The sequence below is a fragment of the Aulonocara stuartgranti genome (assembly GCF_965226115.1).
Source record: "Aulonocara stuartgranti genome assembly, chromosome: 8".
NCBI classification, from domain to species: Eukaryota; Metazoa; Chordata; class Actinopteri; order Cichliformes; family Cichlidae; genus Aulonocara; species Aulonocara stuartgranti.
Genome location: NC_138959.1, coordinates 22,948,633 through 22,963,698, shown reverse-complemented (window position 1 = coordinate 22,963,698; position 15,066 = coordinate 22,948,633). Strand labels below are relative to the sequence as shown.

Here is a 15,066-nt window from a genome sequence, read left to right as displayed (position 1 = left end):
CAGCTGAAGAATAGCTTTCATTTTCTCAGTGTCTGGCTTGACCCCACAGTGGTCGATCAGGTGCCCCGTGGGAGAGGTCCTTGGATGTTTTCCTCTTTACATGCATCAAATTCACAGTACTCTGAGAGGTCAAACAGGACTCATATAAAACTCTCTGCCTTCTCGCCTGGACGCTGGACACGTCGGTGAAAACATGCTTTCTCGTGTACAATATTCCTCTGCAGGGAAAAAATACTCGTCAAACTTCCTCATTACGATGGTGATACGTCATGATTTTCATCAGCGGCAAAGGTGAGTGACTTATAAATGTTATCTCCTTTGTTGCCCATCTTTGGTGCAAGATGCCATAGCTGAGACTGCTAAGCTTTTAGTTGAGAATGTTTTTAGGCTGCACGGCATCCCCGTCGAGATTGTCTCCGAAAGGGGGCCCCAATTCACCTCGCAAGTATGAAAAGTGTTCTGTATTGCCCTATGAGCTAAGCTTTGCTTAAGCTCGGGTTACCATCTACAAACTAACAGGCAAACAGAACGGCTCAACCAAGAATTTGAAATCACTCTCCGTTGTGTTTCCGCTCACAATCCGACGACTTGATCCACTTACCTCTCTGACTTCGTCCACCACAGGTATCTCGCCGTTTGAGGCTTCACTTAAGTACCAGACTGCCTCCTTTATTCACTCCTCCCTCTTTACTGACCTCCATTTGTCAACTATCCCTTACACTCTCTCTTCCTCCTTCTCTCCCTAATTCACTCACTCATCATTATTGCTCACTCAGGCCCTTGTATCCCACTTCCGTCATTGAGCACCCCCTTCTTAACTCCCTCTCTTAGTTACTTATCCCTCACTCTTTTACTCACCTAGTTGCACACAAACACACACACTCTTACACCCACATTCACTAACTGACTTACTCATTCCCTCACCCATACACAAACTTACTAATTTCTTCACTCACTTATCACTCACTCATTCAGTCCATTGCTAACTCACTCTCTTGCTTACTTATCCTCCATCTTTATCGACCTCCCTTAGTCCTTTATCCCTCACACACTCTCTCCCTCCTTCTCTCCCTCACTCATTTCATCACTCACTCAGTCCCCTGCATCCTACATCCCTCATCTATTCCACTCTTCCTAGATCCCTCCCTTAGTCAATTATCACTTCCTCACTTATTCACTCCCTCACTCACTCACTCACTCACTCGCACACACAGATTTTTATTCCTTCACTCACTAAATCACTCACCCCCTTCCTACCTCACTAATTCACTCACTCGATGGCACACAACCACACACGCTCACATAACCCTTCCTTAGTCACTCATCCATCACTCACTAACTCACTTACTCTTTCACTCAGTCACTCTCTTTCTCCCTCTCCCTACCTCACTCACTCATTCCATCACGCACTCATTCACTCACTCACTCACTCACTCACTAACTGATTCCCTGTCCACACCCTCCCTTACTCTCTTTTGCTTCCTAGCTCCGTCACTCATTACATCCCTCCTTGTCTCCCTGTCTCCATACTTCACTCACTCATGACATCACTCAATAGCTCTCTCTTTTCCTCAGTCAGATGGAGTCTGGGTGTCTAAATCAGACCTCACCTGGACTGTTAACACCTCAACCCAGCACAAAGGACCATTACAGTTTTTCTCAAATGTTAAAACACAAAAGCCAATCCTGTAACCCAAATGACCAGTAGTCTAAACACATTTACTAAATGTAGCCACCATATTCCAGTACCATAAACACATGTCACATGAAGACACAATTCACAAAACACAACCCTCTGTACTCATAAATCTAAACACATTTTTCCTTGCTAAAACACATGTTGCAAAACAACTCTGCTCATATTCTCAAATGAAAGCCCATGTGATGCAAAATGCTTGCCACAGTCACCAATCTTTGAACACAGGGAACACACCTGGCGTCAGTCACTACACACAACGACTCAAAATTGAAGACACCTGTTGCTAATGATGTGACCCCACCTATAAAAGCATAGTTTGGTGAAGATGCCAAACAATCACAATGGATGAAGGCATTTGAGCGTGCGGAAGGAGAAGAGCTGCAGGCCAAAGAGGAAGAGGGGTTGAGATCAGAGGAGGAAGAGGTGAAGGCCTAAGAAGAAGAGGAGTTCGGAGTAGAGGAGGAAGAGAAGGAGGCCAACAAGAGAGAGGAGAAGGTCCAGGTGGGAGAAGAAGACAACCTCGCACCATCATAACAGATGATATGTGAGCAACAGTAATTGATCATGTCATTGTCCATGGCATGACAATGGCTGAAGCGGGACGAAGAGTACATCCAAACCTGAGTAGGTTCACCGTGGCCACCATTATCAAGGCATTTAGACAACACAACAGGTATAGTACGCTATTGCTTTTTTGTCACACTACAGTTTTACAGGCCTGTGAAAGTGGTCTGTTACTTTACATGTAGTTTTACATATACAGTGGGGCAAAAAAGTATTTAGTCAGCCACCGATTGTGCAAGTTCCCCCACTTAAAATGATGACAGAGGTCAGTAATTTGCACCAGAGGTACACTTCAACTGTGAGAGACAGAATGTGAAAAAAAAATCCATGAATTCACATGGTAGGATTTGTAAAGAATTTATTTGTAAATCAGGGTGGAAAATAAGTATTTGGTCACCTCAAACAAGGAAAATCTCTGGCTCTCACAGACCTGTAACGTCTTCTGTAAGAAGCTTTTCTGTCCTCCACTCGTTACCTGTATGAATGGCACCTGTTTGAACTCATCATCTGTATAAAAGACACCTGTCCACAGCCTCAAACAGTCAGACTCCAAACTCCGCCATGGCCAAGACCAAAGAGCTTTCGAAGGACACCAGGAAAAGTATTGTAGACCTGCACCAGACTGGGAAGAGTGAATCTACAATAGGCAAGCAGCTTGGTGTGAAAAAATCAACTGTGGGAGCAATCATCAGAAAATGGAAGACATACAAGACCACTGATAATCTCCCTCGATCTGGGGCTCCACGCAAGATCTCATCCCGTGGGGTCAAAATGATCATGAGAACGGTGAGCAAAGATCCCAGAACCACACGGGGGGACCTGGTGAATGACCTGCAGAGAGCTGGGACCAAAGTAACAAAGGTCACCATCAGTAACACACTACAACGGCAGGGAATCAAATCCCGCAGTGCCAGACGTGTTCCGCTGCTGAAGCCAGTGCATGTCCAGGCCCGTCTGAAGTTTGCCAGAGAGCACATGGATGATACAGCAGAGGATTGGGAGAATGTCATGTGGTCAGATGAAGCCAAAGTAGAACTTTTTGGTATAAACTCAACTCGTCGTGTTTGGAGGACGAAGAATACTGAGTTGCATCCCAAGTACACCATACCTACTGTGAAGCATGGGGGTGGAAACATCATGCTATGGGGCTGTTTTTCTGCCAAGGGGACAGGACGACTGATCCGTGTTAAGGACAGAATGAATGGGGCCATGTATCGTGAGATTTTGAGCCAAAACCTCCTTCCATCAGTGAGAACTTTGAAGATGAAACGAGGCTGGGTCTTCCAACATGACAATGATCCAAAACACACCGCCTGGGCAACAAAGGAGTGGCTCCGTAAGAAGCATTTGAAAGTCCTGGAGTGGCCTAGCCAGTCTCCAGACCTCAACCCCATAGAAAATCTGTGGCGGGAGTTGAAAGTCCGTGTTGCTCGGCGACAGCCCCAAAGCATCACTGCTCTCGAGAAGATCTGCATGGAGGAATGGGCCAAAATACCAGCTACTGTGTGTGCAAACCTGGTAAAGACCTATAGTAAACGTTTGACCTCTGTTATTGCCAACAAAGGTTATGTTACAAAGTATTGAGTTGTATTTTTGTTATTGACCAAATACTTATTTTCCACCCTGATTTACGAATAAATTCTTTACAAATCCTACCATGTGGATTCATGGATTTTTTTTTTCACATTCTGTCTCTCACAGTTGAAGTGTACCTCTGGTGCAAATTACTGACCTCTGTCATCATTTTAGGTGGGGGAACTTGCACAATCGGTGGCTGACTAAATACTTTTTTGCCCCACTGTAAATCAGTCAATTGACAACACATGTTTCTTTCTTTAGAGCTGAAAGAATGCCACATAGAGGTGGGAGGGTTGCCATATTCACAGCGGCACAAGAAACCCTCATTGCAGATATGGTCCGTGAGAACAACTGCATTAGACTCCGAGAGATCAGAGACAAAGTCATTGCAGATAATGTAAACTTTGAGAACATTGATGCTGTCAGTGTGTCCACAATAGACCGAGTTCTCCGGCGCCAACAGATGAGGATGAAACAGGTCTACAGGGTTCCCTTTGAGCGCAACTCTGCGCGACACATAGAACAACGTTACGAGTATGTGCAAGTACGTATACATCCATGTCCACAGTACAGTTAGTGGACATACTGTGTTGCTTAGTGGCTTACATTACTTCTGGACAATACTGTGCTACCTGATTGACCGTTCTGAACACCTGTACGCTTTTCCATGTTCACAGAGGATAATGCAGTTGGACGCGATGGCCAAACCCCATGAGTACCTCTTCCTGGATGAGGCTGGCTTCAACCTCCAGAAACGAAGGCGAAGAGGCCGTAACATCATTGGCCAAAGACCCATCACTGAGGTTCCTGGCCAACGGGGGGGTAATATTACTCTTTGTGCAGCTATGGGTACGGAGGGGCTTGTCCACCGGCATGCTGTCCTTGGGTCTTACAACACCCAACGTCTCCTCACCTTCCTAGAGGAGCTAAAAGACATCCTCCTGGACCGTCAACAACACCATCCTAGGCTAGCACATCACATGTATGTGATCATTTGGGACAACGTCCGCTTCCACAAAACACACCAAATCAGAGAGTGGTTCACCACCAACAGTGACCACTTTTTAAACGTCTGTCTGCCACCCTACTCCCCTTTCCTGAACCCTATAGAGGAGTTCTTCTCATCATGGAGATGGAAGGTGTATGACAGACAGCCATACACAAGAGAGAACCTCGTACGGGCAATGGAGCTGGCCTGTGCTGACATCCCAGTGGAGGCCTTCCAGGGATGGATTCGCCATTCCAGGGCGTTTTTCCCGCGGTGCCTAGCAAGGGACAATATGGCCTGTGATGTGGATGAGGTGATGTGGCCCAATGCAGCTCGGCGACATGATGCCGCACAGTGACTGTGTGTAATACTGTAAAAAGACCGTGTAGACAATAAAAAAGACTTCACACCCTGATCGTGTTTCCGAGAGTACTGTTGTGTGCGATAGATTCCGTTTTTGCATTGAGTTGTGTTACAGTAGTGTACGTACATGCAGGATGTTTTTATAGATTTATAGTCTTCATGTGAAACTCACAAATCTAAATGCCTAATCCTCTGCAGGGTTCTATGACGATCCGTTACTGTACAGTTTATAAAAATATGCATTGGCAGTTATGAACCAAAGAACCTTCTCACAAATTGAGCATTGTGTTTTCAATTGTTTTGCTGTAGTGTGTAATGCTGTGTATAGTGTTTACAGTTTTGACAGCTTCGAGCTGCTCTCTTGGTGTGGGAGTTTGAGTTTTGCAGTGGGAAGGTGTGGTTGTGTTTATGTAGCTTTAGAGAAGGGTGTTATGTTTGGACATTGGGGGACCTGGTGGTAACGTTTGTGACATGTGTTTTAGCATTTGAGAAAAACTGTAAAGAATTATATATTTTTACAACATATTCAGATAATTGATCCTGCCTCAGCATCACGCCTCTGTGCTGGGTCAGGCCACAGGACTTCATCCACATTACATGCTATGGTCTCCCTTGCAATGCAACGAGGAAAGAATCGTTTAGGATGCGGAATCCAGCTCTGGCAAGATTCCACTCCTATCTCACCACATGCTCCATTCAATGCTTGAAGTAGATTTTCCTGTGTTTAAGGGTCTCAGTTATATACTTTACATCTGCATGCTGAGAAAAACTCCTAAATAGGGTTCAAAAAGGGAGAGTATGGTGGAAGAAACAAATTCATAAAATGCTTCTCATTGTGAAACCAATTGTGTATCCTTGGACCACAGTGAAAGCTCACATTGGCCCAAATGATATGGGATGCTCTGCCTGCTCGCGATCTCTCTACTCAAGCAAAGTATCCTGTAGACCATCCAGGAATGTTGCTATAAGTTTGTTGTTGTATGGCCCAACAGTAACATGACTGTGGGGAACCCCATAGCTGCTGATGGCAGCAGAGAAGAGATAGTTACATTTCCACCACGCTGGCCAGGCAGTTCAATAATGGCACGCTGACCTATGACATTGCAAGTTTTTCTTCTCCTTTTTGTTAGATTCAAAATGTATGTTGTCTTCTATATTCCCTTGCTGCATTTCATGCAGTCAAATTGCATTTTTCTGACGGACCATGATAAATAAAATGGTAAATGGTCTGTATTTGTATAGCGCTTTACTTGGTCCTAAGGACCCCAAAGCACTTTACACTATACACAATCATCCACACATTCACACACACATTCACACAGACCATATCCACAATAAGTGTCTCCTGGTGTTGTGAGTGCATGCATGTTCTTCCACCCTCATGTGGCCGTCTTTAAATTCTAAACAAAATATCATTTAGTTATAAGTATACTTGTATACATAGCGCATGTATAGACTATACTATTTCATTTACAGAACTAAAATTAGTTTGTTGTGTACAGAGAATCTTTGAGCTTGACTCAATGGTTAGGCCTCATGAATACATCTTCGTGGATGAAGCTGTATTCAATCTAGCAAAAAGCAGAAGAGGAGGTTGTAACATTACAATTTTGAGTGGTAGTGTGTTAATGATGAAAACAGTGTGTTAGTTGTGTTTAACTTCTGTAGCCTGTGTGCACAATTCTGGGTACAAGTGCACCACACTGCTAAATGTGTTTTGTGTTTGAGAATATGTTTAAAGTTCTGGTAAATGGGAGATTCAGATTGGCAAATGGTGTCCTAACCAGATGAATAGTGTTTAAGATTTTGGCAACTGTGGGATTGATTTGATGAAAGAGTTTTCATAGTTGACAGTTTAGTTTTTACATTGGGGTTTAGTGTTTTAGCAATTCAGAAAAACTGTAATGTAAACACCATGGGTTTAGAACTGAACTTAATTGGTTAAAGTTTTTACATTGACAGGAGTAAACAATATATTGACAGACTTCGGATTATATGGGATCATTGTAGTTCCTGAATTAATTTAATGGGAAAAACAAAACAAAAGTCACTCTGTCTGTTTTTGTTACAAGTCACGTCCTTGTTATAAGACTAATACATAACATTTTACCAAATGGAGATAAAGAAATAAATAAGAGCCCTGACGGAGCACAACTTCCTCTGAACGACAAGTGCTGAACTAAAACTTTGATGCTTTTATTACAACATACTGACCTCAGCCTGGTTTAATACAACACTGATGTCAGCCTGCTGAATGTAAAAATGTAATGTTTATGACTCAGGCCCTGTAGGTGAACATGCACACAGACAGAAATGATTAAAATAAAAAATCCCCTGCCTTCACTGTGGTAACAATAAGCAACAACAGATTGATGCAGTTTAAAAATTAATTATTAAACTCAATTTTCCACACATGAATACTATGATAGCTTTAGTTTTAATAGATCATCTTGCTGATGTCAGCATGACAATATCAGCAATATTTTATAGATCATTGGGCTGACGTCAGCAAGATGACATCAGCAGTTTATATAGGTCATTTATGCTGATGTCAGCACTGGTAATATGGAAATCTATTGTAGTGTATTAATCTTTTTGTGTCATTGTGAAGTCATATAATGTCTTGAAAAAATGTTTTAAAGAGCTAAAACAAAGAAAGTTCTTATGTCAACCAATGACTAACAGTATTTCTTTAAAGTTTGGAAATCAAAGCAATTTCAAATAGCTTTTTATGTTGAAGTTTTTTAACGCAATTATGCTTCTCCGCATGTTTTCCAGTAGGGGGCGGTAATGTCCCTACAAACGGAGGCATCAGTAATCTTTAAATTGGACCCAGAAGAAGACGCATTCGACCTTTTATTATTACTATTATTAAGTAGCTAAGAGGACGGTGTTTCGGGGAAAAGACGCTCGTAGAAATTTCTCCTAACTATAAGTTATAGCTTTTGATAAGTTGGGTTTTAGCTGAAGTAGTTTCTTATTATTGTTGAATTCTGCTGGATTTTACATCTTCTGCGTCGTTGGGCTGGACAGTGTTAGGAAAGGCGGACTCTGAATCCTCTCCCAGGGTGTTATGTCTTTCCAGAGTAGCTGGGGGATGGTCATGGAAAAGTTCTGGGATTCAGGGATTCCTTGTTTACATCCTCCCGGAGTACGTCTCGGGGGCGGGCTTGGCTCCGCCCTCATTCTTTAGCCCTGACGTCATTGTCGCTTGTGTTTTTTATGAATGAAAGAATCCAACCTCTGAGAGCAGCGGAGTAATTCCGGGAAAAGGCGGACTGACATTTTGTCGCCGGAGTTGCGTCGAGCCATCAGGTAAACCATTACTTTTTTATAAAAATACTAAACATTAAAATGTTTAGCCGGTATTCGTGGTAACAGCTGAGCACTAGAGGAATGGTATCTGCCGGGGGACGTGCCAACCAGGGTAACCAACCAAGGACAAATGAGCAGTCAGCAGCTGGCTTTAATCTCCTTTAGCCTGTCACTAACCGTTTATGCTAGTTGCTAACAGTTCATACTAGCATGTTTAAGATGATACGAATAATTTGGCCCCGCTTTGCATATTTCTGTCTATATTTCGGCTAGACTGACACCCAGAGGGGGTTATCACTTCCTTATTTCATAAGTGTGCTTAAATACAATTTAAATGGATTAAAGTCTAGATGTCGGAAGAGGCTCTAATGATAGCTGTTTACTATAGCGCACATTTGCCCTACGGTGTCCAGCCCCGCTCTTTAAGGGTAAGGCTAGATGCTAACTGGAGCTAGATAAATAAATAAATATAGGTCCCAGGCCTGGCTTGTATTTTCCACTCGGTATTTAATCGTTGTATATTAAGTATTGAAGATAGACGGGAGTGGAATTTCTGAAATCGTGCTATAGCTTGCGTTTAGCAGTGTTGCGTTGACTTGTTGCTTTCCACTTAAGACAAAAAAACAAAAACTACTATGTCCTCCAACTGGGTATTTATAGTATGGCATAAATGTGGATATCCTGTGTTGTTTGGACTGACCGAGAAAGACGCGGTCACCCCTGGTTTTCCTATATTTGCACTGACCGGCAGTCTTGGTGGAGCTGAGCAAGAGCTTTATTGCTGAATCACCCTGACTTTACGAAACGGCGGTCTCCTCGGTTTACAGCCGGAGTCCGACGGCTGGTTGGACAGCCGCTGTTGCTGCAACCTCTACTTCCTACGCATTTCGGGAAATGCTGTTTATTGTCCGGCCATAACAGCCTTTTTTATTTAGCTTATTTAGTTTTACCATCCAGTGTGCCTGAGTTGGAGGCCCATGCAGCAAGTTATTCTTTTATTTATTATAACTACGCATTCATAGAAAATGGGATTCCCCCCAGAGTGAAAGAGATCAAACGTGACATTTTAACTCGAATGACCCTTTTTGGTTATGTTTTGTTTGTGGTTCACTTGTTGGAAATGTAAGTCGTCTCCTGTAAAGTCTAAGCACATCAGCAGTCTTCTTTTTATAGTCATTAAGGCACCAGGTCTGTATCTTTTATGCCTAATTTATAGAGGAAAAGTTACAATATAACTGGGGTTTCTAAAATTGTTGTGGCACAATTTAAATAAAGCTGTGAATGTCTTTTAAATAATTAAAATAAACACACTGCTTTTTTGTGATTTGCGATTTTCAAGAGAAAAAAGGCTAAAAGGTTGTTAGGGATCAGTCTGGGTCTCAGGAAGAAAAATAAAGAAAGAGATGACTGCACTCATCTCTTAGCTCATCAGAGACGCTGCCAAAAGGTCAACCTTAAAGTAAGCGGTGAGCGCTCTGTCATGACATGCAGCTTTCTGTGTTTACTGTGTTTTTTCTCAACCCTTCTGGACTACAGCGTGAGAGCAGCACAGGGAAAGAACATTCGCCATAAGGAGAAAATCCAGTGTTGCAATAAATGAGAAAGTTAACAGAGTGAATTTGCAGAAGTAAGATGGGAAAATCCCCATGGTTTGCATGATGTCAGAGTGAAATTTGGTGGTCTTCATTATTAAACATTATCATACAAAAAGTTTTAGCAGTATAGCTGGCCCAGAGTACCTTCATGTCAACAGACCACTTGGCCATTTGTATCCTTTCACATTAGGATCTGTGTGAAGGAAAGACAAAAAAAGATGTCTCCAGCTGAAGTGCTGAGTGAGGTTTTTTTTTTTGTTTTGTTTTGTTTTGTTTTTTAAATAAGCAACCGAGGAGTGACTAAGGTGGGGGAAGAAGTTGAAGTTGGCCCATTTAGGTTAGACTTTAATCCCACGCTGTGGCATTTGAGAGGCGTGTAGCAGTCCTGATAAGAGTCTGTGTGAAACCTGTGCTTCTTAGGTAGACTCTTTAAGACATTTTATTACATATTTATTTTTAAATCAAGTATTGTAATTTTTCAAGTTTAACTGTTTAAAAAGTGTCCCTTTTAAAAACCACGTATTCAAGTTTTTGGTTTTTTGTAAAACCAAGGGCTCGAACCGTTGGTGTTGTGCTGACAAGAGGAAGTGCTCAGGGAATTGGTTAGGACACCTGCTTTGAGCAACCAAAGGGCAGCCACATGATAACTTCCTCCTGATAATTCCAGCTAACAGAGAAAGGCATGTCACTTTCAAAACCTCCCCTGTCTTTCACATGAAACCACAAATTATAATGAGACGGCGTGCTTTGGAGAAGCACGAAAGATCTGCAGGTTCTCCTTTTTCTTCAGTAGTGCATGACTGCATGTCTTGTGAGCGGATGGTGAATGTCAGGCAGGCTATGAACCAAAAATGCACAGTGTCCCACATTTCATGTGATGTTGTTTGTGTTTGTTTCTTCAGATTGTGTGTATCTGGTTTTACTGGTGCTTGGGGAGGGGAAAAAAACAAAGACAACTGGACCATGACGACAGAAAGAAACAGCAAAGCTCTGAAGGTAAAACACAGCCAGACATAAAACCGAGTCATGGGGAGGGGGGGGGGTTGTTTTGTTTTTCCAGAGAGAAAACTGTCATTTTGAAAAAAGGAAGAAGAAAAGAAAGTATGTTTTTCTTTCTCATTCTTCCTTCTTTAAATGCTTCCTCTCTTCCTGTTTCCTCCTGTTTTTACTTCAGGTGAAGCAGGAATGCGGCGAGAACGTGCCCTTCCTGTCGGACAGCGAACTAATGTCCCTGTCGGTGCGAGAGCTGAATCTCCACCTGCGTGGCCTCTCCCGCGACGATATTCAGAAGCTGAAGCAGCGGCGTCGCACCTTAAAGAACAGGGGATATGCCGCCAGCTGCCGGGTCAAGCGGGTGTCTCAGCGAGAGGCCCTGGAGCAGCAGAAGATGGAGCTGCAGAGAGAGGTGGAGAGGCTCGGAGCCGAGAACGCCGGCATGAGGAAGGAGCTGGAGGGGCTCAGCGCACGCCTGGCTGCGCTTCAGAGATTCGCCAGGGGTCTGGAAGCGGGAGGAGGCAGCCTGCTGGCGACGGCCCCTCGCCTCAACACCGCCTCGGTCATCACCATCGTCAAGAGTCCGCAGCAGCCTCAGCCACAGAGGGAGCACGAGCTATCCTAGAAGGAGATGCTGAAACCAGACTGGGGTTTGGGATTCGGGGTGGGGACGGGGAAGCCTGCAATGCAAACACGCACACATCTGCGGGCCTTAATACTCACGCAGGCAGGAGAGCAGGATGACTTGTAATAATAGGAAAATACTAAGCGCCTTGTTCACATTACAGTTGACAGAAATCCGATCACAGCTACGATCACCTTTCTAACAAACAAGAAAACAGAAACGGGTTCAGTACTGTAGTTTTGATAGAGATGTCCTCTGATGATCCTCCATGAAACAGCAGTCTGGTCAAGTAAGATTTACTCAGTGATCTTTTTTTTTTTTTTTTTTCTTGAAGCACTCAAAGTTTCAAATTCTGTTTAATGTGAACAAGGCGTCGCACATATTTATGCACAAAAAACCCTCACAGTCTTTCCCTTGAGCTACACGGGGACTCTGACTGAAGCCCAACCAAGCCAAACAGGGTTACTGAGCACCTTTAGTCCTCAGCAAACCCCCACAGCGAGGCTGGTGTAGCCTGATTATGCTACTTAAAGGCTGGGGTGCCTTTCTGCTTCCGTTTATGGCACCTGACCAACAGCAAAATGCTAGGGTGGAGCTTCCTCGGTCTCCATAATGCCTTCTAGTCTGAAATCACTAGCTTGGCGCAGCCTCGTGTTCCCACCCCCCCTGTATTTTTTCCTTTTCTTCCCTCTCAATGCAGTTTCTCACCCTTTATGTCACTTTATGTGCCGGTGGGATAATCGAATCTGTTTTCGCCTCCTTCCATTGATGGCTCTCTAGCTGCTTTAGTCATGAGACTTTTGGGAGCAGAAACGGTCAGAGAAATGCTGCCTGAGTGCATTGTGAATTTCTCTAAGTTGTGCGATTCACTAAGATTTTCCAGGTTTTTGTTTTTGTTTTTTTTTGGGGGGGGGGGGGGGGGAGGGTCTCACCAGTCCAAAAAGACAATTCTGTATTATATGTGTGCTCATTTTTCACATTAATGCAGTGCCTTCAGTGTATGAAGGAGCTCACCAGTCCTCCTGATTGTCTGAAACGACTCACTTCTTATTTCTCATTGTGATTTCTGTGGATTTCCATCTTTTTCTAAGCTTTAATCCCAAATTTCTCGTTTCATAAAAACTGCCGTGCAGCAGTTTGGCCAAGTCCAACGTCAGTGGCTTCTTCTTTCTGACGAAAGATGTTGGTCATTTTAAATAAATAACTGAATAAACGAATGTGTGGAAATAGAATCACGTCTGGTAGGAATTACGCTCAAGTCGATGCAAATCCTCTGCAAACATTCCCGTTGTTGTGTTGTTTGTAATGTCTGAGAGACGCAAATGTTCAGTGACATTTATATATTCTAAATTTTATTTGTATTTAAAAGTAGATATTATGACAAGACAAGCTAACGAGTGCTGTGATGTTCTGTATGTTTTCAAAAAGTACTTATGACTAGTCTGAGGATATTCTCACGTCTAATTATTGTGCTGCGTGGCGACGATGATTACTTTACAAAGCGTTTGATTATTAGCTGTGTAGAAATATGCTCAAAGCCAATGGCCATATTGATGTATGACGATTTGTGTGTGTGTGTGTGCGCGTGCGTGCGTGTATATGTGTGTTTTACGTATATTTTTGCAATGTTTGTACTAGCTCGTCGTCGTGGATATCTTGGAGGGACATTATTTTTCTAAGATGAATCGTATGTTGTTTGTGCGGAGAAAAAAAAAATTGAGGTCATTTCTGAATGGGCGGGGCAGACAGAGACACAGGAGGTTAAAGAGAGAGAGAAGACTGATGGAGACGAGGGTGAGAGTGGAGGGTTGAGAAGAAGACTGATGATGGAGAAAGAAAGTAGGCACAGCAGACTGGAAAAGAAGGTGCATAGAGATGGTGTTTTATTCACTTGAAAAGCCTCCGTCTGACGTAGGCCTGTTTCACTCAGCAGGCTTAAATTTCATGGGAGTTTAGGCCACTGAATAGTGCTAGCAATATAATATATTAAGTAGGCATGGTAACACATGAAACTGTGTTGACAAATAACTCCTAAAGATATGAGGCATATATTTAGCTATATATGAGTATTAGTGTGGCAAAGCATTTATTCTCTATATTTTAACGTCTCACATCTGTCAAACCCTGCTGGATGTTTTATAATACCTGCAAAACAGAAATGGTCTTTCTATTTATTACTTGTATTTTTTCTATTGTGAAAATTTAAGTACATTGTCTATTTTATATATTAATTATAATAAATGTTGTACATATTGTACATAAAACTGTGGTCTCGGTTGTTTTGTTTTTTGGAACGTGTGCGGTCCATGAGAGGAAGTGGATCTGCAGGATGTGTTGCACAACTTATTGGTCTGGATGCAAAGATAAAGTCGAGTTACATGTGTGAGTGGTTAGCAGAACCGTGGGGAAATGAACAGTTTTTGATGTATTTATAGCAATTTACTCTTATAGGACAACTCATTAGGTATACTTTACTACTACCAGGTTGGACTCCCTTTTGCCTTCAGATCTGCTTTCATTCTTCATGACTGATTCAAAAAGGTCCTGGAAACATTCCTTGCAGATTTTGGTCCATATTGACACAACAGCATCACACAGTTGCTACTGTTTTTTTTTTTTGTTGTTGTTGTTTTTGACTGCACGTCCATCCTGTTCCATCACATCCCAGAGATCCTCTATTGGATTGAGATCTGGTGACTGGAGGTTATTTGAGTACTTCTCAAGTTAAAAAATCAGTTTCAGATGATTTAAGCTTTGTGATACTGTGCATTATCATGCTGGAAGCAGTCATCAGAAGATGGGCACACTGTGAGTGATCCACTGATACAAGGTGGGATGAATCCATGCTTTCATGTTGTTTACCTGATGTGGTCTTCTGCTGCTGTAGCCCATCTGGTTTGCATTGTACTTTCAGAGATGCTCTTCTGCATGCCTTGCCATGTAACAAGTGATTATTTGAGCTACAGTTGTCTTCCTATCAGCTCAACAGAGTCTGGCCATTCTCTGACCTCTGTCACCAAAGAGCCATTGTCCAGAGAAGTGCTGCTCACTGAATACTTTCTCTTTTTAGACCATTTTCTATAAACCCTAGAGGTGACTGTGTGGGGAAATCCCAGCAGATCAGCAGTTTCTAAAATACTCAGACCTGCCCATCTGGCACCAACAAACATGCAACATTTAAGGTCACTTAAATCGCCTTTCTTCTCCATCCTGGTGCTCAGTTTGAACTTCAGCATGTCATCTTGATCATGAATTACTACCATCTGATTTGCTGATTAGATATTTGTGTCAATAGGCAGTTGAACAGGTATACCTAATGAAGTGGCTGTTGAATGTATATTCTGAG

General features: G+C 42.8%; 2 protein-coding genes across 4 annotated transcripts in view; both read left to right on the top strand.

Annotated features, from left to right (window-relative positions):
* The window catches only part of LOC309712682 (uncharacterized protein), a 33,431-nt gene extending 27,681 nt beyond the window's left edge, over positions 1 to 5,750 (top strand). Inside the window, exons 2-4 of one of the 3 annotated variants that reach the window (XM_082543687.1) lie at positions 225 to 2,372; positions 4,174 to 4,385; positions 4,519 to 5,750. In XM_082543687.1, coding sequence (XP_082399813.1) covers positions 4,176 to 4,385; positions 4,519 to 5,187 — 879 coding nt within the window. In that variant the 5' untranslated portion in view covers positions 225 to 2,372; positions 4,174 to 4,175 and the 3' untranslated portion in view covers positions 5,188 to 5,750. Of the gene's footprint in view, positions 1 to 29; positions 2,373 to 4,079; positions 4,386 to 4,518 lie in introns of those variants that run through there. The other 2 variants (XM_082543686.1, XM_082543685.1) reach the window with 2 other exon arrangements.
* Positions 5,751 to 8,525: 2,775 nt separating this feature from the next.
* maff (v-maf avian musculoaponeurotic fibrosarcoma oncogene homolog F) lies at positions 8,526 to 13,989 on the top strand. Its single transcript, XM_082543702.1, is given in 4 exon segments — positions 8,526 to 8,935; positions 11,005 to 11,043; positions 11,045 to 11,098; positions 11,277 to 13,989. Coding segments are annotated over 4 exon segments (615 nt in total). The 5' UTR covers positions 8,526 to 8,857; the 3' UTR covers positions 11,721 to 13,989.
* Positions 13,990 to 15,066: the final 1,077 nt, after the last annotated feature.